General features: G+C 42.1%; 1 protein-coding gene across 2 annotated transcripts in view; it reads right to left on the bottom strand.

The window, feature by feature from the left end:
- Cfap44 (cilia and flagella associated protein 44) overlaps positions 1–24,292 on the bottom strand; it is an 84,540-nt gene that overhangs the window by 50,596 nt on the left and 9,652 nt on the right. For both annotated transcript variants that reach the window (XM_006975800.4, XM_076548880.1), the window contains exons 3-17: positions 23,961–24,086; positions 23,305–23,455; positions 20,832–20,994; positions 17,829–17,931; positions 14,912–15,128; positions 12,789–12,903; positions 10,434–10,598; positions 8,409–8,564; positions 8,064–8,111; positions 7,507–7,606; positions 6,480–6,574; positions 5,019–5,228; positions 4,401–4,511; positions 2,341–2,499; positions 1,105–1,347 (exon numbers count right to left, since the gene is read on the bottom strand). In XM_006975800.4, the coding sequence (XP_006975862.1) occupies positions 1,105–1,347; positions 2,341–2,499; positions 4,401–4,511; positions 5,019–5,228; positions 6,480–6,574; positions 7,507–7,606; positions 8,064–8,111; positions 8,409–8,564; positions 10,434–10,598; positions 12,789–12,903; positions 14,912–15,128; positions 17,829–17,931; positions 20,832–20,994; positions 23,305–23,455; positions 23,961–24,086 (2,162 nt within the window). The remainder of the gene's footprint in view (positions 1–1,104; positions 1,348–2,340; positions 2,500–4,400; positions 4,512–5,018; positions 5,229–6,479; positions 6,575–7,506; positions 7,607–8,063; positions 8,112–8,408; positions 8,565–10,433; positions 10,599–12,788; positions 12,904–14,911; positions 15,129–17,828; positions 17,932–20,831; positions 20,995–23,304; positions 23,456–23,960; positions 24,087–24,292) is intronic.

Here is a 24,292-nt window from a genome sequence, read left to right as displayed (position 1 = left end):
TTACAAAATGTTTGTGGGGAGAAGAAATTGAAATAATAATTTGTAAAGTAAACATGACTGGGCAGTAGAACTGACCAGCAGTGTGAGTCCTGATTCAAGGACTGGAGTCATGACTTCAAAGTGAAGCCAGCTTTTCTATGGCATCTGCTTGGCTACAGGGAAAGTAAGTACATGACTGGATCAAGCAAGGTGAGCGCTACCTCTGTGATCTGTGCTTTACCTCATGATGGAGCGTAATGCCTAAGAGCATGGACTATAAACCCAGATTGTCAGAGATCCTAGTTCTGCTTTGCATTGCTTAACTGACTTTGGCCATGTCTGTTAAGGGCTCTGTGCCTTGGTTTCAAAAGACTAGGACCAAGTATGAATTAGCAATAAATAAACCAGTTACATTGTGGGGAGGCATGAGTGTGTGTGTGTGTGTGTGTGTGTGTGTGTGTGTGTGTGTGTGTACACTCAGAAGTGAAAACTGTAAGATCTATAATGAAGAAAAATCTTTCTTTGCAATATATTGAGAAAATGTTTCATGATAAAACTATATGGTATATAAACAGAGGACATAAAACCTTCCCCACACACAGTGTGACACTTTCGTGTATCAGTCTTTGTAATGTCCATTAATCTTCCTTCTTTTGACTGGAGTGGAGTGCAGCCCTTGAAAACACACAGACTCCTAATCTCTCGTAGGCCACACGGCACAGACGTTAGCAGACTGACACTCTACAGTCCTGCCACAAGAGCTGGTGTTTTCAAACTCGACCTCAAAACCAAACCAAACAACAACAACAACAACAGTAAAATGGATGAGGGTAGAGGACCCCTTTGCTCTTTGATCAGGACTCTTGAATTTTCCCAACTTTGGTATTCCTGAACATGGGAGTTTGGAATGAAGTGTCAGCAGATACAAAAGGTAGACATATTTAAAATAGATGTCAAGATGATATATAAAAAAACAACTACCCTGTAACTGATATTAAAACTCACAGCTACATCAACAGTTAAAAATTAAATTCTCAGCACACACGAGAACGAATGTGGTGGAAAACAGTGACCGTCAACTGGACTGGCCAAGGGCTGAGGGGAAGTCTTGGAATTTTTACTTACTAATGACACCCAGAACTTCCCGGGCTCTGAGTAAAAGCCACAGAGGATGGGAGAGGGGATTGGTGGGATGAAGATGGGAGGCAGCGGCTCCTCTTCCTCCTCTTCCTCCTCATCGCTCTCCACCTCCACCAATTCCTCTTCTCCAAATGCTTCTCTTAGTTCCGCTAGCTTCCTCCTTTTGGCTTCCTTTTCCTTCTCCTTCAACTCCTTTATTTTTTCTCTCCTTTCAATTTCCTTTAATCTCTTTATAAAAAGACAATAGGCATTTTAGAAACATGTTATTCTTTGGCTGAGTGTGGCAAAAGCTGTAGAAGGAAGACAATTTCTAGAAACTCCCAGAACGTGGATATAACAACACCATTTACACATAACTACCCTCTGGGAGTAGACTTTTATCATTAAGATTCAAATCTTTTGATAAACATCATTTCTGCTGAATCTCCTTGATACCCATTTTATTGAAGTCATTTTGCCATTCTTTCTATAAGAGAAAGAGTGCTGATTTTTTCCTCATAGCCTGTTACTGTAAACCCAAGAACCATGTGCACTAAAATAGGCAATGAGGAAACTTGTTCCCAGCTCCTGTAACCCTGTGATGTAGGCATTCAGTATCACCAACTGCCCAATGCAGAGTCCCCCAGTACTGGCAGCCCCATCTCCTAGTTACCCCATGCGAACTAGCTTCCCAATTCGTATGATTTCTTCCCACCTGTCCTCTTTTCCCAAGGCCTCACAGTGCCTCCAACTAGTGTGGCTTGGTTGGCATCAAAAGGGAGCTTTACTCAGATCCCGTTACCTCTGCCATTTCAACAGCCATTCTTCACCTCCTGAAAATGCTGTAAACTCTAAATGGCGGGCTCTCTAGGGTTCTCCCAGGATTGTTACCTCTCTCTTCCTCTCATTCTCTCAAACGTCTTCCATCCTCTGAGTGTTAATTGTCACTTCCAGGTAGTAATTTTTTTAACGCCCCCATCCGTCCATCAGCCACATCACTCCTGCACACTCTCGAGTTCTTTTCCTTGTACTTGGATTTTAGTTATCTATCTACTACTGCCTTCTCCTGCAGTTAGCTGCCTCCTACCACAGTTAGCCACCTTCCTACCAGTGTGTAGACTCCTTCAGGCCAGGATCTGTCTTACTTTATTTTATTCCTGTTCTACCAGAATCTCTTACAGGGTACTGCATATTCAAATGAAAGAAAAAGAAGGGAGGTGATGTTTCAAGACTATCTCATACCAGAATCTTAGATTTGACACTTGAGAAATGAAAACATCTGAGAACGATGTCTTGGATTTCATAGGAGACAACATCATGATCATCTACATCCTTAATAGTTGGAGTTAGAGATTCAAGAATATAGCCATTCTCACAGAGGGTCATCAAGGTGCTTTCAGGCTAAAAAGGAAACATGCAAATTTCTACAAGTTCGAAAAGTTAACAAGGCAGGGGAAAATATAGTGATCATTTTAAAAGATAATATACCACTGCAGTTATTAGTAACAATCCTAGTTACTAATGATTATTAGTGTTAGTTATTAATATTAATATTAGTTATTATCATTCAACTATTAATCCCTAACCTAATTGCTAAAGTTAGATTTATATTTGTTTCCTTTAAAGATACCATAACTTATTTCCTTAGCCAAATATACCGTTGTGAAACCTGTTAGCCTAAAGGACAGAATGTTCTCATTAGAAATGCTGAGGAACTGTGGGTAACTTCTCAGCTCTGTCACCCTGGACAACCCAGCTTCTGTCTTCCTAAGTTAATTTAAACGTGGATGCTCTCCAGGTCTTTGTCTTCTTTCCAATTCTCTTCTCTCTCCATAGGTGTGCTTCAAGAAGGCTTCAGCCTTGACTTCCACTCACATAAAATGGATCCCAGATGGATTGGTCCAGCACAGAAGTTTTTTCTGCCCCAGACCACATCTGCGAAATCTCCATCTTGGTACAATTTGTTATTTATCTACCATATACTCTGCATTTTGTTACATGCTAGAGACGGAATTGTGAGAAAGGCTGCTGTCCTCACTCCCATTATGGAATATGACTCCAAAGGGAGAGCCTGTCCATTTCACACAGATTAATATGAATTATAATTGCAAAAGTCCTTCCAAGAGACCACAAGAACTTCCAGATTGTGCATGATTTCCTGAGAAAGTGGCATCTAGCTTGAAGGCGCAGATGAACAAAATATACTTACAAAATGAGTTGAGGTGTGATCACTGTTCTGTAAAGAGGAGACATTACGGCAAGTGTCCTGGGGGTACATTGGAGCTTTAGGAAAATGGTGGCCTCAGAAGGCATCACCCAGAGCAAAATCACAGGAGGAAAGAGAGCCAGGGCAAGGCATTAAGGGATTTAACACTGGCTGACTGGCTGAAAGGCCTGGCCAGATGCAAGAGCTGGGAGCAGAAAAGCACTAACATTAGAGGAAGAAGATATTCAAAAGGGAAGGGAAGGTCAACGGGATCAAGCGATGCTATCATATCAAGTAAGATAAGAATCAAACACCAGGTGGGTATTAGTGGTGCCTTCAGAAGAGCCGCCCGGGCAGGCAGGAGCGGAGGGAGGATGGAGTGGTATAGAAGCAATGGCGTCCCTGGGACAGTCAGTCCTCCCGAGAGTTGCCGAGATATGAGATGGGTGGTGGGGGAGGGGACGGGGAAGGTGGGGGCAGTAGCTGCAGAACACAGGATCGGCGAATTTATTTTTCCGTAAGTGGTAAAGATTGCCGTTGACAATTACCCAGTGAGCAGCAGGGAAGGCTAAAGGCATATGTCCTAAAAGTGAGAGAGAGATAGTGTCAAATCGTGAAGAAAAGCATGAGGCCGTCCATGGACAGGGGGCGGAATGAATGGCTACTAAGTAGGAAGCGGGGCAGCTCCTCTGTGGTGGAAGGAGACCAGCAGGGAGACGGAGGTCGGACATACTCCGTGGGGTATTGCGGAGGAGGCCCGGCCTCTCTGGGAAGTGATGCTGGGAGAAAGAGAGGAGGAGTGAAGCGTTGAGGGTTCGAGGTGGCTGAGGCTTTGATCGAGGAGCCGCCTGCAGGGCTGTGGAGAACTCATTTAAATCACTGATTTCTGCAGGAGCTAGGAATCCTCCTTAATGTAGGATTATCTCCTGCAGTCTCTGGCTGGCACTGGTAGCAAATTAGGCAAATTAGTTCGGGTAACTCAGGGATGGGTTTTTTCCAAATAGGAATAAAAGAAATGCAGCCCCAAAGTTGTCAGGGGGCACCTCTTGCTACAGACACTGAGATTTACTCTTGAGGACAAAAACTCATGACTTACATGACTGGACGGAGACCACATCAACTGGCAAACGGGCCCAGGAGTGTTAAAATAACCGATTGGCTTGTAATCTTTTTCCACTTCAAATAAGAAGACAGTATTATCTTTACTCTAGAAAATTAAAAAAAGAGACATGCACACCCAATATATATTACTATGACATCAAGCCCATAGAGCACAAAAATTTAGTATCACATAGTCTATTCAATTTACACTTATAGACACAATGGTCATGTATTCCAGATTAATATTATATGTGTGTATATATATATATAGATATAGATATAGATATATGATTTCAAATGTTTTGATTCTTTTTCCCAAGTGTTTCAGTACATAGCTCTAGAAATGTGATTACCACACACACACACACATATATATATATGTTTACACACATACACACACATATATAATATAAATACAAATAGAATATAAAATAATTCTACAGTACATCTGCTGACTTCTTCCTGTAGTTTATAGAGTTGTTTCCTGTATCTGAGGCAGGCTTTTGTTGTGGTTTGCATTTAGGGGGTATGAAGGCACAATGAAATAAGTGGACTGAAAAGGGAAGCTAGGCATGGAATTCCAATAGGAAATGAGAGAGAATCTCACACTTACCCCGGTGGCTAGAATCTCCCCATCACGTTCATAAGCTAAAGCCGTGACTTCAGCAGTATGGGGTTTGAAGACATATTTCATATGTAACTCGGCATCTAAGATTTTCTTCCGTCCTGCAAAAAGTGTAATTCCTTTTGGATCATAAAGTTCAAGAATCCGAACAACACCATCTTGGAATCCTATGACAATCTGTGCACCAGAGTAGCTTACCTTGGAAACAATGAAATGCAGGGGATCGGGATTTAGTTAAGAAATTCTCGGTACACACATACAAATTTGGATAACTTAGCACTGGCCTCCCTGTTCAAGTCTTGGTTCCATGTTATGGCAACCTCCATCAATTCCAGGGTATTTATCTATTTTTGACCACAAGCAGGGTCATCTAAGGCAATTCAAGTTTCCAGTGAGCAATACTAACAGCATGCCTGCCTCCTGTGTAGGAGGCACCTGTCACCAGCAGTTCAGGGTGAACACAAATGGACCGAATGTCCCCCATTAACATGTAAATGAGTATAAAATCTGAGCTAACACAGGCGCCAAGGGAAAGAAACACAGCCATTCAGAGCATTTAGCAAATAAAGCCAACCTAGATTGAGGACTCCTCTAAGGCCGAGATGGTAAAGCTGAGATCGGAGGGTGCTTGGTCCAGAACTAACTAGATACAAGAGGGTGGAACTAGAACCGGTGAGAGCAGACAGAGCCTGTGCAAAGATCCAGCGTCAGGAGAAAGCAGAATTCAAGGAGAATTCAGCCTTATGAGAAGGGCAGACTGGAGTGAAGAAGCCATGTTACCATAAGAACTGGAGGTAGAAACCAGAAGCCACCAGGACACAGAACATCTTACATGATACATTGAAAGTAGTCTCATCCAAACAGTAACGGAAAGCCAGATCTGAGGCATGCCTGAACCATTTTCTCTGTGATTTCATCCCCAAATAAGAATTAATCATTCTCCAAATAGTCCTATGGTGTTTTAAAAGTGTGGTTGCATGAACAGGAGATGCCTCAAGTTCAGTTGCATGGTTACTTTGCAAAATAAAGCTATTCCTATGCCACAAATGGCATAAAAATAGATTTTCGCCGGGCGGTGGTGGCACACGCCTTTAATCCCAGCACTCGAGAGGCAAAAGCAGGCGGATCTGTGTGAGTTTGAGGCCAGCCTGGTCTACAGAGTGAGTTCCAGGACAGGCTCCAAAGCTACACAGAGAAACCCTGTCTCGAAAAACCAAAAAAAAAAAAAAAAAAAAAAAAAAAAAATAGATTTTCATCAAAACAAAATGAACCCTTAACAGTGAAAACATGAGATGATTTCTGCAATGTTCTAGGTAAAATAAACCAACTTGAAATATTTATACTTCTAAAATTCCCAGCTATAAAATAATTATATCTCTACAAAAATATCTCTGATACAGTATATTTTTTAGTGTTTTTGGTAGAAGTTGATTAAAAGAACAGACTTACTGTGCGGGGTACCCAAGTGAGGGAAGTACCTCCCTGTTTGAATTTCATTTGAATCAAAGGAGTCTTGCTAGCAAAATCATAGAAACGAACAAAACCTACAGGGAAAAAAGTTTTAAAAGAAACAAATCATAAATATATTATTTCTTTAAACAATCTCGGCTCACTTTTCATGTAGTAAATATTACAGGATTAAATACAGTAACTCAGATCAACTGATAGCCTAATAGCCTTTTAAATTTGTATTGATTTTTTTCTTCTTAATTGTTTTTAATGAACACACATAGTAACATATTTCCTTGCAGCATATTCATACATACTTAGTTGTAGTTGATTTCGCCCACATACAGACATCATCTGTTCCCCCCTCCATCCCCTATCCCCAGTATTCTTCCTTTCTCTTCCACATCACATGTGTTCTGTGATCCTCTCCATCTCTTCCCTTAGAGCCTCTTTTTCTCCATCTCATTGGACCCTCTGATAGTTTGATAAGAGGCACAAGTTGTGACTGACCAACAAAAAGTGGCCCTTTGCACAGCCTACAAAATTATAAATGCCCAAAGTCGAGAGAAAAGGAACGTGATGAGAACAGAAAGGGCGTACCTGTGGTTACTGGAAAAGGAGTAGCATTTTCATAAATAATTTATAGTTATGTCTTTAGTCTAATCCCTAATTGTGTCTGCTGCAGTCTGTGCACTTCGCACGAACATGAGGAATCAACCTGGGATCCCCATCATCCACGAAAAAGCCAGGCATGGTGGACCATGCCGCTAACCCCAGAGCTGGGGGTGGGGAGGGACAAGAGAACACCTGCAGTTTCTTGGCTGGCTAGTCTAACAGCTGATGAACTCAAGGGTCAGTGAGAGACCCTGTCTAAAAGCGTGGGTTGGAAAGCAATAGAAGGAGTCAATTGATGTCACCATACACACACCAGAACACATGTACATATACATGAACATGCATGTGTGCACAACACACACACACACACACACACACACACACACACGGTTGGGGGATAGTTTATACTTACAGTCCAAGGCAGTTGTAGCCATGAGATAAGTGAGAGGAGAAACAGCCAAGGCTTCGATGGCTCCAGAATGGAAAGAGAAGAGGCATTCTGGGTCCTGGGTCTGAGAATAGACAAAGAGCAACAGATAGCGAAAATAGAGCAATATAGAATTAAAGTCAACTTTAAAGAAATGTATATAGAACCTGTAACATAATGTGTGGTGTTACTCTGAGGGAGAATTTTTAAAAGTATGACAGATTAGAAAGAGCGCTGGACTTCGGAATTAGAAAAACCAGATGGAGTCTTGGCTCTGAGGTTAATGACTGATTTTACACAGATCCCATCAAATGCCACTTCCCAGGTCTTCCTGCCTGCTCAGCAGAGCAGCTGTGGGGATCACATGAGGTAATATAAAGGAAGACTCCACATGTTAAGGAAATGTGCAATGCATAATGACAGTCCTGTTTTCGTTTGGTAGAAACAATGATCTAATGTGAAGAAAGATGAAGCAGAGTTTTAAAGATACCAAACAATTTTACTGTAGCATTTAGGAGAAAATAAGGAAAACAGGCACTTACAATATTTGAAAAGCTAAGGTCAAGCTTCCATATGGCTCCACTGGCGTCCTAAAAAATTAAATAGCTAATAAGATTTTATCATTTTTAATTTTCACCAAATTAAAATCATTATTCCTGTGATTTATTAAAATGAGGGCCAACAATAACATCTAGTGCTTACATATATTATAGAGTGTGATTGAAATATATTAAAATATCTTCTATATATTTAAGACTATACACATATAATAAGCAAGGCAATCACATAATGCTGTAACACGGAGCATTCTAGCCCAAACAATCAATTCTATTTCTATTTTATGTCCTGGTATAGTTAAAAAGCCCAAACAGAAGAATGTAACATACCTGAGCCAGCCAAAAATTATTTCCAATTTCATCCATCTTTATCATTGAGAAGAGGTTGACATTCTTGTCTACTTGAAGTTCATTAATAGGCTCTATCTCCAACAATCCAGTATCATCTATAGTGTCAGCAGTGTCTATTGTCTCAAAGTCCCATATCTGACAAAATCAATAAGAAGGTATTTTATAACACTACAACAATGCCCCTACTGGACACCAGAGGTTAACCAATAAAAGGTGTCAGGTATGAGTGACTTCTGGAGTTGTTGGCCAGTGAGGTCCCATAGACCACCAAACATTACAGGCTATTGACAATGCTCTTGATGACCCTCCAAAATTTGACAGTGAGACCCTGTTGCGGAAGATGCCATACGCTTGAGTCATAACATGGCAAAATCAAGTTGGTACAGACCTGGGAGCTTCATAGCACAGACTGGCTAGCTTTCACAGTGCTGGAAAGTGCTATCCATGCTATTGGGGGAGAAAAGCAATCGTCAATCATAGCCAGCTATGAACCTGGAGAGCTCTAGTAATGGCTGGTCTGGGAAGACATGTCCATTGGGACAGAAGTGTCACACATCATGGGAGTAACCAACTTTCATATTGGAGTTAAGCCCCACTGCACAAGATGCAACCCATACCTGACACCATTATCTGGTTAAGAATCTATGGCTAGACAAGTTACAGGCTCTAAGAGAAAAAAATCTGCTACTATTATGCAGTTAAATAGACACAGTATTAAACCACCTCCCAATGTCTTATTCTTATACCCATAGATCTGAGAGTTTTTATTTTCTATTTTGATTAACACAGTGACCTACAACTGGCAAAGGGAGAGAGAGAGTAAGAGACTGAACAATGCTCATCCCTAAATGGAACATATTATACCCGTATGCCCCCTGCCTCCCAAAAAGGTTTAGGGATCGTTTCAGAAGATGAGGCAGAAAGAGAGTGAGAGCCTGGGGTGGTGGATGACTAGAAGGAAACATTATCTTCTGGGCAGAAGGACAGCTGCACATAGGAATTCACAACATGTACAGAAGCCATGCAAGCCCTAGCCAGACCAAATCCCAACATGAAGAGGGGTGTTAGGCACACAAGTCTACCCCAAGCCATGGAGCTATCAGTGGTTGTTAGCTTCTGGGAGAGAGGGAGACAGTTTTCTCTAAGAGTACAGCCCCTGGTAAGCTGACCACCCTCCAGTGGAAACCCATACATTCAAGAACATGTAGACAGTACAAATTGGTCTCGAGAAATTTAAGAGCTAGAAGGCTCCAGAAGACCATGTACCAAAAGGACTACAGGGCAAATCACAGGAATACAGGTTCATTAAGAACAGTGGTGTTCACAGAAGGTGCCAGACAGGGTGAATGGGAAACATAGGAACAGCAACTCGGGAGACTTAGTTTCTGAAGCAATATTCCAGCTTCCTCCAGGCTTTAGGTAGGACAGCGTTCACAGTGAACTCAATGAATTCCCTAGCACAAGGACTTGGGAAAGGGCTGTGCACAGCAACCCCCAACCATACATCTCTGAGACTGTTTCCAATTGGCATCCTCACCAGCAGCACGATGATGCACATCTTTAATCCCAGCCCTCGGGAAGCAGAGGCAGACAGATCTCTGAGAGTTCAAGGCCAGTCTGCTTTATATAGTGAGTTCCAGGATAGTAAGAGCTACACAGTGAGACGCTGTTTCAAACAGAAAGTTCAGCATTTTCGTTCCTTAGAAAATGCCCGCCAATCGTGGGTATTTTGAAAGTATGTGTGCCCATTGTTTATCTGGTGATAATATGAGCTTTCATTTTCTGAAGCTCCTATGTCAACACCTGAAGCACAAGAACAAGAGATCCCTTCATAGTGTTCCAATTAATGTTGACAGAAATACAAATATTTACCATGTGAGAAGCATTATTGAAAATGAGCTAGTCTTAGGAATAAGTGGCCATTGACCCCCTTCACGAAGCAGCCTATAAGACAAAAACCTCCTAGGTGATCGGCAAGTCTTAAGTGGAGTGCTGGTGCCTTACCCTGACACAGCCATCCGACCCAGCGGTAATGACTTCCCCCTCATCCAGCATTATCTGGTTAATGGGACCTTGGTGACAAGACTTCATGCCAGTTCGACAGAGCTCCACCTTGATGAGGCTGCCTTCCCACAGCAGCAGGTTACCCCACTCTGATCCTGAGAGCACCTGACAGGCGTGAAGAAAGAAACATGCATAAAAATGAAATACCTTCACGAGGACCTCAAACAGGCAAGAGTTGCTTTTAGATTTTAGATTTGTTTTTCTAACTGTGAAAATGGAGAGCTTGAGTATGGAAGTAAAGAAAACAAAGAAATAAAAATCCAGCACCACAGATTCAACCTCTGATTACATTTTGATGTGTTTCCTTCTAGCATCCTGTGACTAGGATGCACGTTAATGGCAATTTCTTCACAAATGCTCATAGTAGATTTCTTTATATACCTCTTAAGGACAAGATTCAGGTGTTGAATGACTGTGTCAAAACAGGATATTTAAAGTTTTTCACAGATGAGATTTTAATTCCTAAGTGTAGTGCTGTCTGCTAAGCTGTGAGCTGAGCAGATTACAACTCACTTTCAAATAAGGAAAATATTTGTGACTGTCCCAAATCAATCTGTCTAATTCAACAGTTCCTGAAGAGCATGCCATCAAACATAGGTTCTCAGAACGCTTTATGAATGGAATAATAAGTAATACTTGTGGTGTAAGGGCTTTGTGTCAAGCATTGCTTGAATACTTTCTTCACATTGGTATTTAATGCCCAAAGCCACATGCACAAGGTATACTTAGCAACACCATATGCACTTGAGTATGTGAGTGCTTTGTTTTCCTAGCTATGAAGAAAGAAAGGAAGGAAAGAAGGAAGGGAGAGAGGGAGGGAGGGAGGGAGGGAGGGAGGGAGGGAGGGAGGGAGGGAGGAAGGAAAGTTAGACTGATGTTTATCTTAACAAGTATTCAGAGTTTGATGACAGATTCATTTGAGATTGCTGTATAGATTTGGGACTACAGTTTAACCAGCACCTGAGGCTTTTTGTCAGGGGAGGGAGGTGAGTGGTGTATGCATATGTATGCTGTGGGATGGTCTGTATGTCAAATTGCTCTGATTGGTCAATAAATAAAACACTGATTGGCCAGTGGCTGGGCAGGAAGTATAGGCGGGACTAACAGAGAGGAGAATTGAGAGAACAGGAAGGCGGAGGGAGACACTGCCAGCCGCCGCCATGACAAGCAGCATGTGAAGATGCCGGTAAGCCATGTGCCACAGGACAAGGTATAGATTTATAGAAATGGATTAATTTAAGATATAAGAACAGTTAGCAAGAAGCCTACCACGGCCATACAGTTTGTAAGCAATACAAGTCTCTGTGTTTACTTGGTTGGGTCTGAGCGGCTGTGGGACTGGCGGGTGAGAGAGATTTGTCCTGACTGTGGGCCAGGCAGGAAAACTCTAGCTACATATGTAGGTGCCTGTGTACATGAAAGTACACGTGGAGGTCAGAGATCAACACCAGTGTCTCCCTTCCCACCCTTATTGTTATTGTGATTCTGCCCGAGTCCCCCACTGAGCCTGAGGCTCACTAATTCTGCTAGACTGGCTGGCCCCGGGCTGTTCATTTCCTCCTTTTCACTGTACTTCAATTGACACTGTTCCATCACTTAAATGACCAGGTCATTTGGTGTCTTCAAGTAGTATCTGTGTGCTGGCATGTTCTTATAAGAGAAGTGATCGCAAGGAACACAGCGTAACTCATTCTAACAGGAGGCCCAATAAGATATTAAAGGGGAATGGATACTGGATGTCTATCATTTTAGGCAAAACAGCCCATAAGATCTGTAAGAGCAAGAGAAAAGTGAACTAATAATGTCAGAAAATCAACTGACAAATTGTTGTACATTTCTACAATGTTGCACATATCTCTGTAAAACAATTCATCTTCCTGAAGGACACTCTGACACCAAAACAAAAGACATGAGATTGAATAAAACCTTGAGCCTGTAAGTCCCTTGGAACATCATGACCCAAAAAAGGAAAGATAATATAAATCATCATCATCCCATGACATCAGAAAAGTAGTGAGCATGTCACTACGTTAATACAGGAAAACACTTCATTCTTTATCTGCATAGAATATTTAGCAAAACCGGGAAATGGTGAGTGTACATGGATTACAAAAATTTTAGGGAAAAAGTTTTTATTTCAGTTGGTGGGAAAAAGTAAAATGAGGTTTTCACCACATCGGTAATTATAATATCTGTGATCATTGACAGTCTTAGACTATGTGGTCGGTCGAGTTCCGGGCGGTTGTGCTTTCATTCATAAACGGTCTAACCAGGGAGGAACAGGGCCACACCCACCTTCCCATCCGGAAGCTCAATGTAACCCTCTATGTCACTAGTGGATGTTTTGCCAAATCGCCCCAGTGACCCTTGCAGCTTGAGCCCGGTGAACGTGAAGGCCATCTCCCAGAACCTGCCGGCGAGAGAGGACACGGTCAGATGTACCCGTCGGGTGGTTTCCTTTTTATTTCCATCTGACCCTAACATTTCATCAGCACTTGTGACTTCACTGACGTCACCCGACTAACATGTAGTGTCCACTCCCTGTCGGGCAACCAAACAGAGGCATCGCGGGAGGAGGAAGTCCCTCTGCCTTTGCAAGACCTGAATTTTGGGTTGTGCTGTTGGCTGCAGCAGGTACCAGGCACTGAGGGAAAATTTCGACCGGGTGGAAAGCACTTGATGCTAAATGAGAGTAGGGTGGGTAGAGACGGTCTACATGATTCCATCCAGGAGGCAGAACACAGGGGCGTGGGGTCTGGAGCCACAGACTTGAGATCAGGAGTAGACACGGCTTGGCAGGAATGGCTCTGAGAATTCTTGTTCCACCATGAAGACCGCGGTGCTGCTACACATGAGAGACTTCCCAGGAGTGTGAGAGCTCAGCACGGGTTTGTAGAAGCCTACACCGTGAGTCACGGAGACCCCTGCTTTAGGTGGGGCCTATGAGAAGGCAGCACTCCCGTTGCTCGTTATTTTGTGCTCTTTTGGCTCTTTGGGGGCCCGCCACCCACCTCCCAAATAAATCACAGATGGAGGCTTATTAGTAACTACAAATGCCCGTCCTTAGCTTGGCTTGTTTCTAGCCAGCGTTCCTTAACTTAAATTATCCTGTTTATCTTTTGCCTCTGGGCTTTTATCTTTCTCTATTCCTGTATATCTTTCTTTGTTTCTTTCTCCATGGCTTGCTGTGTAGCTGGGTGGCTGACCCCTGGATCCTCCTCTTTCTCTTGCTCCTTCTTCCCCCGCCCAGATTTCTCCTTCTATTCATTCTCTCTGCCTGCCATCCATGCCTGTCCTTTCTCCTACCTTGCTATTGGCCATTCGGCTCTTTATTAGACCATCAGGTCTTTTAGACAGGCACAGCTTCACAGTGTTAAACAAATACAACATAAACAAAAGTAACACACCTTAAAATAATATTCCATAACATGCTCTGAATTTAAAAGCCCTTCTTTTATGCTGTTTTTGGGGACCAATACCCTATATCAAAATGTAAAAGGTACACTAAAAGAAAAGGGGAGACGGGGAGAGAGAGGAAAGGTGAACTGCTGGTTAATTTGAAAAAGAACACGTGTGGATCTGAAGAGATGGCTCAGCAGTTAAAAGCACTCCCTGATCTTCCAGAGGACCTGGGTTTGGTTCCCAGGATACACGTGACAGCTCACAACCACCTGTAACCCCCATTCCAGGGGACACAAGGTCCTCTTCTGGCATCCACAGGTGCTACATGCCTGTGGTACACATACATACACACAGGTAAAACATTCATAAACGCATGTACTGGCTGGTTTTGTATGTCAACTTGACACAAGAGAGTCATCAGAGAGGAAAGAGCTTCAGTTGAGGAAATGCCTCCATGAAACAGAGCTGTAAGGCATTTTCTTAATTAGTGATCAATGAGGGGAGGGCCCAGCCCATGTGGGTGATGCCATCCCTGGGCTGGAGGTCCTGGATTCTATAAGAAAGCAGGCTGAGCAAGCCATAAGAAGCAAGCCAGTAAGCAGCACCTTTCCATCATCTCTGCATAAGCTCCTGCCTCCAGGTTCCAGCCCTGCTTGAGATCCCATTCTGACTTCCTCCAATGATGGACTGTGATCTGGACGTGTTAGCCAAATAAACCCTTCCCTCGTCAACTTGTTTTTTGGTCATGATGTTTGTTGCAGCAATAAAAACCCTAACTAAGACAACATAAAATAAAAATAAATATGTTTTAAAATAAATGTGAAATCTCCTAATTTTAAAAACAATTCTTTGGGGGTTTTGTTTGTTTGTTTGTTTGTTTTTCAAGATAGAGTTTCTCTGTGTAGCCTCGGCTATAGCAAAAAAAAAAAAAAAAAAAAAATCTCCAAGCCTTCAATCCTCTCAGAAAAATGCTCTTACAATATTCGTTGGTTCCTTTGTTTGGGCACCAGACTTACTTGATGTGGCCCAATCCTGATGTGGTTAGCTGCTCATCATCTTCGGGATTGAAAGTGACCTTGAAAACATCCTGAGAAAAGGCTTTTGTCCTCAGTGTGGGCTGCTCTTGCATCCAGTTCCAGATGGTTATGGTGTAGTCAGGGTGACTCCCGACAGAGGCCAGCAAGTTCCCATCACTGTTAAAGTCCACGTAAACATAGGCCTTCTCTGTCCCGTCTGAAAGGGTGAATGGGAGTCTGATAAACAAGAGAGAAAGCTGAGCCCAGAGGGGACACCCCTGTCATCCTAACACTGGAAGGCAATGGCTGGAAAAGAGCAAGATCAAGCCCACCCTGTGCTGCAAATCTTCTGTCCCAAAACAAACACGGAGGGGGAGGGGGAGGGAGAGGAGGGTGCCCGTGTGATCTGTGTTAATGTAAAAGTGTCAAGGATCTAAGAGTGCTGGGGAGATGGCCCAACAGGTGAAGTACCCAGTGTGCAAGCATGGGCACCCGAGTCCAGATCCCAGCACCCAGGTTCAGGTGTCATTCCAGTGGTATTCCAAGGTGAAGGATGGGTAGAGACAGGGGTCCCAAGGGCTTCCCGGCCAGCCAGGCTAGCAGAAATGGCAAGTCATTGGTCCACTGAAAGCTTCCACTTCAAAAATAAGATAGAGAGCAACAGAGGAAAATGCTTGACATCAGCTCCTGACCTCCACAAATGCATGCACAGCCAAGCGCACCCCTCACACATACTGTGTGGGTGGGGGTGTACGTACACACACACAAATCTCCTGAAAGAGTGATTCTAAAATATTTCATCGGGCTGGAGAGATGACTCAGAGGTTAAGAGCACTGACTGCTCTTCCTGAGTTCAATTCACAGCAACCACATGGTGGCTCACAACCATCTGTAATGAGATCTGGTGCCCTCTTCTGGCCTGCAGGGATACATGCTGTATATATAATAAATAAATAAATCTTAAGAAAAAAATTTCATCACACTTGGTGTGGTGGTTTGAAAGAAAACGGCCCCCAAAGGGAGTGGCACTATTAGGAGATGTGGCCTTGTTGGAGGAAGTGTGTCACTGTGGGGATGGGCCTTGAGGTCTCTTCAAAGCTTCACTCAGTGTGACAGTCAGTCGACTTCCTGTTGCCTGTAAGATGTAGCACTCTCAGCTCCACCACCACATCTGCCTGCACATTGCCATGGTCCCCTTCATGATCATAATGGACTGAACCTCTGAAACTGTAAGCCACCACCTCAATTAAATGTTTTCCTTTATAAGAGTTGCCATGGTCATGGTGTCTCTTCACAGCAATAGAAACCTAACTAAGACATTGGGCTTTAGAATAGATTATAAGATTATAAAAGGAGGGTGAAGAAATCATCATCGTATTTTCCCAAAAAAAAAGCACGTTGCATATATTTCATGTTGTGGAAGAAAGAGAGCCAAGCACAGAGAGCAGACAGAACTCAATCTACAATAGTAAATTAGGTACAAAACTTTTGACTCACCAAGATAGGATAGATAATAAAGTAAGTTCTCCAAATTTGCCAAATACAAATGGACTGGAAGGCTGGAGAGATGGCTCAGAGGTTAAGGGCACTGGCTGTTCTTCCAGAGGTCCTGAGTTCAATTCCCAGCAACCATATGGTGGCTCACGACCATCTATAATGAGATCTGGTGCCCTCTTGTGGCATGCAGGTGAGCATGCAAAACAGCGCACTCATACATAAATAAATCTTAGAAACTAATGAACTGAGCCAGGAGATAGTGGCACACGCTTTTAATCCAGCACTCAGGAGGCAGAGGCAGGCAGATCTCTGTGAGTTCGAGGCCAGCCTGGTCTACAGAGCAAGTACCAGGACAGCCAGTGCTACACAGAGAAAACCCTGTCTCGAAAAACCAAAAAAAAAATGGACTGGAAATTAAAAGTGCAATTCTTACTTGATAATTGTTATTATTTTATATTAGTTTTACTGGTTTAGAGTTAAAACCTTTCCTATTTATTTAGACCAAAAGGGGGAAATGTTATGGTAGACTTGAACACTGCGTGAAGATGTGTCTTTGCCAAGGCACCTTCTGAAGGGTTTAATAAAGAGATGAATGGCCAATAGCTAAGCAGGAAGAGGTTAGGCGGGACTTCCAGGGACAGTGAGGATTCTGGGAAGAAGAAAGGCATAGTCACCAGCCAGATGCAGAGAAGCATCATGAGCAGTATGGTGTAACAAGTCACACAACAAAATGTAGGTTAAAAATAAATGAGTAAATTTAAATCATAAAAGCCAATGGGACAAGCCTAAGCTAAGGCCAAGCTTTCATAATTAATAATAAGTCTCCATGTTGTTATTTGGAAGCAGGCAGTACAGACAAAGACTTGCTACAGACAGAACTCAATTCACAATTTGTCACTGAAAAACCTCCCAGAGTGAAAACTGACTCTGGAAATTAATTATGCGTGATTAATTAATTACGCGGAAAACAGAACCAGCCGTTAGATAATAGATGGTCAATGTTACAAGTCGTCATCTTCACTAGTTTGTAACAGTCAGTTATCCAGTTAAACAGCAGTGTAGATGTTGTTGTGTAGACAACACCAACATGACTGGTACTTCTGATCAGGTGACTTTATGGATTGTGTCCTTGAAGATCTAAGTGAGCTCTATCCAATCCATTGGAAGGTCTTGAAGAAGACGACATTCTGCCTGGAGACTGCCCATGAACTCCTTCCCAGAAATCTCTGGCCTGTGGGGCTGACTCACAATTTTCAGACTTACTAGCCTCGACAATTATAAGCCAATTTCACCCAATAAATTTCCTTCCTACCTCTTGCCTTTGTTTCTCTGCTGAACCTTGGCTAACTCTGAGGTCTCAGTCATCTTCTGGGTGTTGTTAACGTTTACGTGGACTGTTCTAAAGATCCCCTGGACTCACCTCGCAAGATTCTGTAGGGCCTCAGAGAGGGATAGTCATAGATGATAATCTTTGGGAAACTTCCTTTCTCAGCAACTGTGAAGTAAGTTTTTTCCGGATGAACCTAGAAAAACAGAATCTCACTAAAATATTAAAAGGAAATTTTCACATTGATAATCCTATCCGTGCAGTACTTAGTGGCTATTATCATGTAATTGGCTAATTAGACTGCACTTCAGTCTAAAATTTTTTTTAAATGCATGTCTGATAAATACTTAATGGATATGATTTGAACTGAAAACTAAAAGAAAATTTAAAAAATAAGACTTTCATTAAGGTCAGTCATTTTTAATGCTACAAGTACTAAATTCATGGTGAGATGATGATGGCTTCAGTATTCAGTGTGTGTCAGAATCTCTTGAAAAGTTCGTCAAAAACACAGATCTCAAGTCCCCCACGCAGTGTTTCTGAATTCACATTTATATATTTCACAAGTGCTACGCTACTGCTGGCCTGGGGGGCTGTGTGAGAAGAGCTAAGCAGGGTGGATGCCAACCCCCTATATAAGTCACTCTGAGCTGTATACAGCAGCATTCACAGAGTGTGGGATTCAGTCCATTTACCACCTGAAAGACGGGCTGACTCATGATGGACAGAATTTATTTGCCTAGCTGTTCTGAAAAGTTGGAAATCCCAAACTGAGGGACAGTATCGATCAAGGGCCTTTGTGTGCATGATCCCATGGTAAGAGCTAGAAGGGCAAGAGAGGGTGAGAGCTAAGGTCTGTCTGTGTGTGTGTGTGTGTGTGTGTGTGTGCGCACACACACGCAATGGATCTGCTCTCATAAAATTCCATCATTAGCTAACCTACTTCCTCAATAGGATGAGTCCACTTGTGCCCTAATCACACTTATCAGGCCACACCTCCCAACACTGTTGCATTGGGATTAAGCTTACAATGATAAACTTGGGGGAGGAAACATGTTCAGACCTCAGCAGTGTGGAATTTGTGTTCCCAGGGGGCATTCTATCCATCCAAATTAAATAGATAGATAGATGATAGATAGATAGATAGATAGATAGATAGATAGATAGATAGATAGATAGATAATAAACTATACCTTGAACAACCTCACCAGATATGACTGCCAATGTAACAGAAATAAGAAAGAGATTTCCAAACCAGACACAGAAGAAAATGTAAGAAAGTATGCTGTGGATGAAGTATTTGTGTCCGTGTTTATATTGATAGCCATGGAAATTGGCTAGGATTTTATATTCCTTTGTTACTTTTGCTAATCAGTAAGCCAAACATGCAGAAATAAAGATAAAATAAAAGTAGGCTCTGGTCAGAAGAAACTATTTAAAACCCTGTGCTAGTGAATGCCTGTCTCCAGGTGCTGCTTTCAGCTCCTGACTGCAGAGTTTAGGAGGTGGAGCTTGAACTTCTGCTACCCAGATAACACTTAGGCTCCCTTTCTTTCTTCCATTCCTGGGGTTGGAAGACCTATGATAGACAGACTGACTCCCTGCTGAAGCTATGGTGATGATGCCTCTTTATGGAAATATCTCTTACTTTCTAAGAGATTGGAACACTTGCTGGACCTCACAGCCTAATTAATAATACAGATTAAGGTCACTTAAGACTGACATTCTGCTGTGTGGTCAGCCCATTTGTTTAACCTGTCGTTAAGAGAACAGCGCAGCAGCCGGGCGGTGATGGCGCACGCCTTAATCCCAACACTCAGGAGGCAGAGGCAGGCTGATCTCTGTGAGTTCGAGGCCGGCCTAGCCTAGGCTAGAGAGTGAGTTCCAGTAAAGGCGCAAATCTACACAGAGAAACCCTGTCTTGAAAAACAAAAAGAGAGAACAGTGTAGCAACCAACCTTACTTGCCTTGGATTTCCTACATTACCTACACAGATACACAGCTGTAGTCTTAATTTATGTTCAGAGGTGTTTTGTGTGTGTGTGTGTGTGTGTGTGTGTGTGTTATAGTTATAATTTACTGAAAACAGCAAACAAGTCTAAAGTGACCTCATTACAATAAATATCCACCATAAATGTTGAAAGCAGCATGAATATAGAGATACAGTTTCTGTGCAGTGGCATCTGCAGAGCGTCTGGGTTATTTGAGGGTCAGTAAGGTTTCATCCCTTGTAAAACTCTGTTAAAGATTTCTGTAAAGTATCCCTCATTCCGACCTCATGTGATACTTCCTGTTCTGTTCAATAAGAGAGCAAAGCCCTTTGTTAGGGACAGACAAAGAAGACATCAGGCAGGCACAGAGACAAAGCTTCAGACTCACACAAAAGGTTACAGAGAGACCAGCGACCATAAGCTGCAGAGAAGGGAAGACACAGGGAGAGAGGTGGAGAATTCAGATTTGGGCTCGCTCTTGGTCTAAATACTCCAAGAGGAAGTCTTGGAATTATTTTCTTAATTCAACATCATGATTATTTACATGCAGCTACTGAAAAAACAAACAAACAAACAAACAAAAAACCCTCTTACTTTCTCTTCAAGAAGCTAAGGTGGGAGGATGCCAAGTTTAAAGCCAGTCTGGGCTTTGTATTGACTTCAAGGCCAGCTTGGGCTACATATCAAAACCCTATCATAAAAAGGAAGGAAAGGGGGGAGCTGGAGCGATGGCTCAGCAGTTAAGAGCACTGGCTGTTCTTCCAGAGGTCCTGAGTTCAATTCCCAGCAACCACATGGTGGCTCACAACCATCTGTAATGAGATCTGGTGCCCTCTTCTGGCCTGCAGGTGTATATGTGGATAGAATACTGTATACATAATAAATAAATAAATCTTTAAAAAAAAAAAAAAGGAAGGGAGGAGGGAGGAAGGGAGAGGAAGGGAAGGGAAGAAAAGGAAAGGAAAAGAAAAGAAAAAGGTTTAGAATAAAGATGGCAGTGCGTCTCACGTGATCCCCAGAACACCCTGGGCGCCACTGCGGCGTCCACAGAAGAACTGAAATGGGGGTTCCTCGCCCACCCTCAGGTGACTAAATGCTAGCGCACCCCGATGGCGCCAATCCCTTCACCACTGCAGCTGTGCAGGTACGTCTGCTCCTTGGTTTTGAAATTCAGCAGGATCAGCTGGTTCCCGGCGATGTACATCACGGTGTTGTTGTCCAGAAGCTGCAGGTTGGCTCGTTTTTTGCAGTCATACCCAAAAGAATGTCTGAGGTTAGGCTGCTAAGGAAAATAAATGAAACGAAATAGCCATCTAGGGACAGAATGCATGATTAAAACAACAGAGTCTATTTTTAAAATCAATATTCTATTTAAATAATAAAGATTTGAAATCGATGTAGCTGAACTTTACCCTGAAACTCGGAATTTTTTGATGGGTCACAAACACAATTTTTATTTTTCAAGTAAGTGAAAATGCTTGTACTACGATTTAGTCCCTACTTTATTTTATTTATTTATTCTTTTTTTTTTTTGTGGAAGAAATCCTGAGGTTTGGGGATAAGCAGATTAGTCTTTCTAAACAGGTATCATTTTCCTCTGCACCCCCAAAACAGAACCACACCATCAGTGTGGGACCAAGTCCACACCCTCACCTTTGTCACCTTTGTATCGGCCAGTCAAGTTTGTGGAATTCATAGTAAACATTACTTTTATTATTATTTATGTGGTGTGTGTGTGTGTGTGTGTGTGTGTGTGTGTTTTCTCTTCTTCCACTTTGGGCTCCAGGAACTGAACTCAGGTCCTCAGGCTTGTGTGGCAAGTGTATTTACTTACTGGTCCATCCACTAAAAACATTTTACAGGCCCCTTCAATGATGCCTCTGAAAGGAATTTAAAATTCTTGCATGTTGGAGCAGCTGGGTGGTTTATTAGGTAGAGGTGTTTGCTGCCAAGACGGAGGACCTGATTCTCATCCCCAGAACTAAGACAGTGGGAGGAAAGGGCAGGCTCCTGGAACCTGTCCTCTGACATCTGTGCACATGTCCCGACATACAGGGGAACACAGACACACACATGCACACACACACTCACTTACATAATAAATGTAAAAAGCAAATTTTAAAAATTCTTACATTTGTGGAAATCTAATACAAATTTTGATAACATACTGACTATACTAAGTTCTAATTAAAACTTAATATAAACCAATTATTTCAATCAACTAATATAGGATACATAAAAAATATACAAATTTTCCAGGGTTTTTTTATTACATTGCTGTATAAGCAAATATATGTATGTATGTATGTATATATATATGTATGTGTGTGTGTGTGTGTGTGTTTATGGAATAGAGTAAAATTGCGTTAATTCAAAATAGAAGTTTAAAAATCTAGGTTACATAAGACCTTTTAATTTACATTATTAGTACATTTAAACTCAAATAAAAAGAACAAAGACACAAAATAACAAAGAAACTAAATGAGCACAATCTGTGAAATCCTTTAGTATCACAGCACCGCTTAAGCAGATAGATTCTTTATAAAAAAACTTGTTGTTGAACATTGATAAGATCAGGGGAAGAACATCCATTGCTTGAGACCTTGCTTGGAGGTAAAAAAATTTCTTTTAGAGGATCCACTTATTTGTAAGAAAATTTATCTTGTCCAAAAGACAGAAAAGAAAAACTAAAAAGAGGAAATTCCAGATTAAAAGGTAACCGGGGCAAATTAGCTTAGTCACATCTAGGATTGAACCCGAGTTCAGAGGTATTTTCAGAAAGCATGCACCCCATCTCCAAACAGGCTGGACACAGTGTAGGTCACGTGGTGGCAGCCACTATTCACGTGAAGGCAAGCTGAAGTCATCATGGAGATGGTCCTCTGATGACCTCCTCACAGACCCAGCCTGCTGACAGCAAACACAAACATTCTTGTCAGTTCCCTCCCCTTTCATTTGTCCTCACAAATCAATCAAAACATGCCGTCACAGCCCATCTGCCCAGACTTGACTCCGATAACTCTTCTGATGCATGATGGGAAAGTATCAGCCTTAACAATGGCCCCATCAACACTCGCAGAAAAGAAAGCAATCATGTCACTAGACAGGCATTGGCAAAGAAAGGCTAGCCAGCCTGGGACAAGAAGAAAAGGGCAGTGAGATGCTCCACAGACTCCTTCAGCCCACATCTCATGAACTGCCTGGTCCATCTATGCAAAGAGCTTCCTCAAAACATCATTTCTCCCCATGGCTCACATCAAACAAAAAGTTTAGTTTAAATTAGGATTCCCCTGAACCCCCACCTCCCACCCCCCACCACCACCACTGCTGCCTCATTTTTTACAGTTTCCCAAGACAAAGGTTGGTAAACTTGCTCTTTGTAAGGCAAGAAGTAAATATCTTGGTACCTAATCTCAACTAATTAAGCAGCCATAGACAGGGTGTAATTGAGTGTGTCTGTGCTGCAATAAAACTTTATTTACACAAACAGGCCAGAGGCCACATTTGCTCCAGGGGCTATAGTTTGTAGTTTGAAATAAAACCTTCCCACATTATAAATGTATAGCTGGAGTGGATACTCAAGGGTGAGAAAATCCAGTGGGATATCTGCTTCTGGAGTCACGTAGGGTGTGGAAACAAGCTCCGAGTAATTGTAGAAGAAGTTCTCTGATATCTTCTTTATGACCTCTTCTGGCTCTTTCTCAACTTCAGTAGCAATATCCTGGGATACTAAAACATGAGATACTTTATCTAAGACGAGTATAAGTTGAACCCTAAAATTGTATTTCACCAAGTCAGAGGAATTGTGCAGGCTGTACTAACAGTAAGAGCAACCACTGGCCCGAACAGTGTTTCATGTTGCCAAACTTAGGAGGAAGAGCCAGAAGGTTGTACATGTCTGGGAGATGCTGAGTTCTGCTCATGCTTTCTCCAGGGAGCTTTGGAGAACTCCTAACTCCCTTGGTCACTTTATTCCCATATCAAGTACAAGACTGCCCAACATGGTACAAAAAATAGAATGTAGCTAAACTACCCTATCATGATACGTTTATTTCTTTTCTTTCTGTTGGCAACACATGTCCACATCCTGCAGATTTTCCATTACATATATATATATATATATATATATATATATATATATATATATTCTGCATATATAAAGAGCTGTTTAATATGTAGCAGCAACTTGCCTTAACACAGCAACAACTACTGAGAGAAGGCTAATCACACTCACTTCGGCCACTCTGAAAAAAATCTTGAGATGAAATCGAATCTTCTTCTATGTCTTCCAAATCGAAGTCATCATCGAAATATGACTCTTCCTCATCGGTAAAGAGGTCATCCGTGATGTCCTCTGGAGCTTTTTTTGTACATATTAAAGACAATTGGTTTCAGTAATTTCATAAAATTTTAATTAAATGTTCTTATTTCCAAAGTAACTAAAACCTCTTATTTGTTTATCCTTTAAATGTAATGAATTTTTATATCCAAAACTTTCTAGAATTACTTTATTTGATCAGTGTTAAACTTGTACTAAAAGCCAAAAGGCCTTTTCTGTAAGGTCAT

The sequence above is a fragment of the Peromyscus maniculatus genome, chromosome 12 (genome assembly GCF_049852395.1).
Source record: "Peromyscus maniculatus bairdii isolate BWxNUB_F1_BW_parent chromosome 12, HU_Pman_BW_mat_3.1, whole genome shotgun sequence".
Lineage (NCBI taxonomy): Eukaryota > Metazoa > Chordata > Mammalia > Rodentia > Cricetidae > Peromyscus > Peromyscus maniculatus.
The sequence above is the reverse complement of the archived record's forward strand: the minus strand, read 5'-3'. Positions and strand labels throughout refer to the sequence as shown.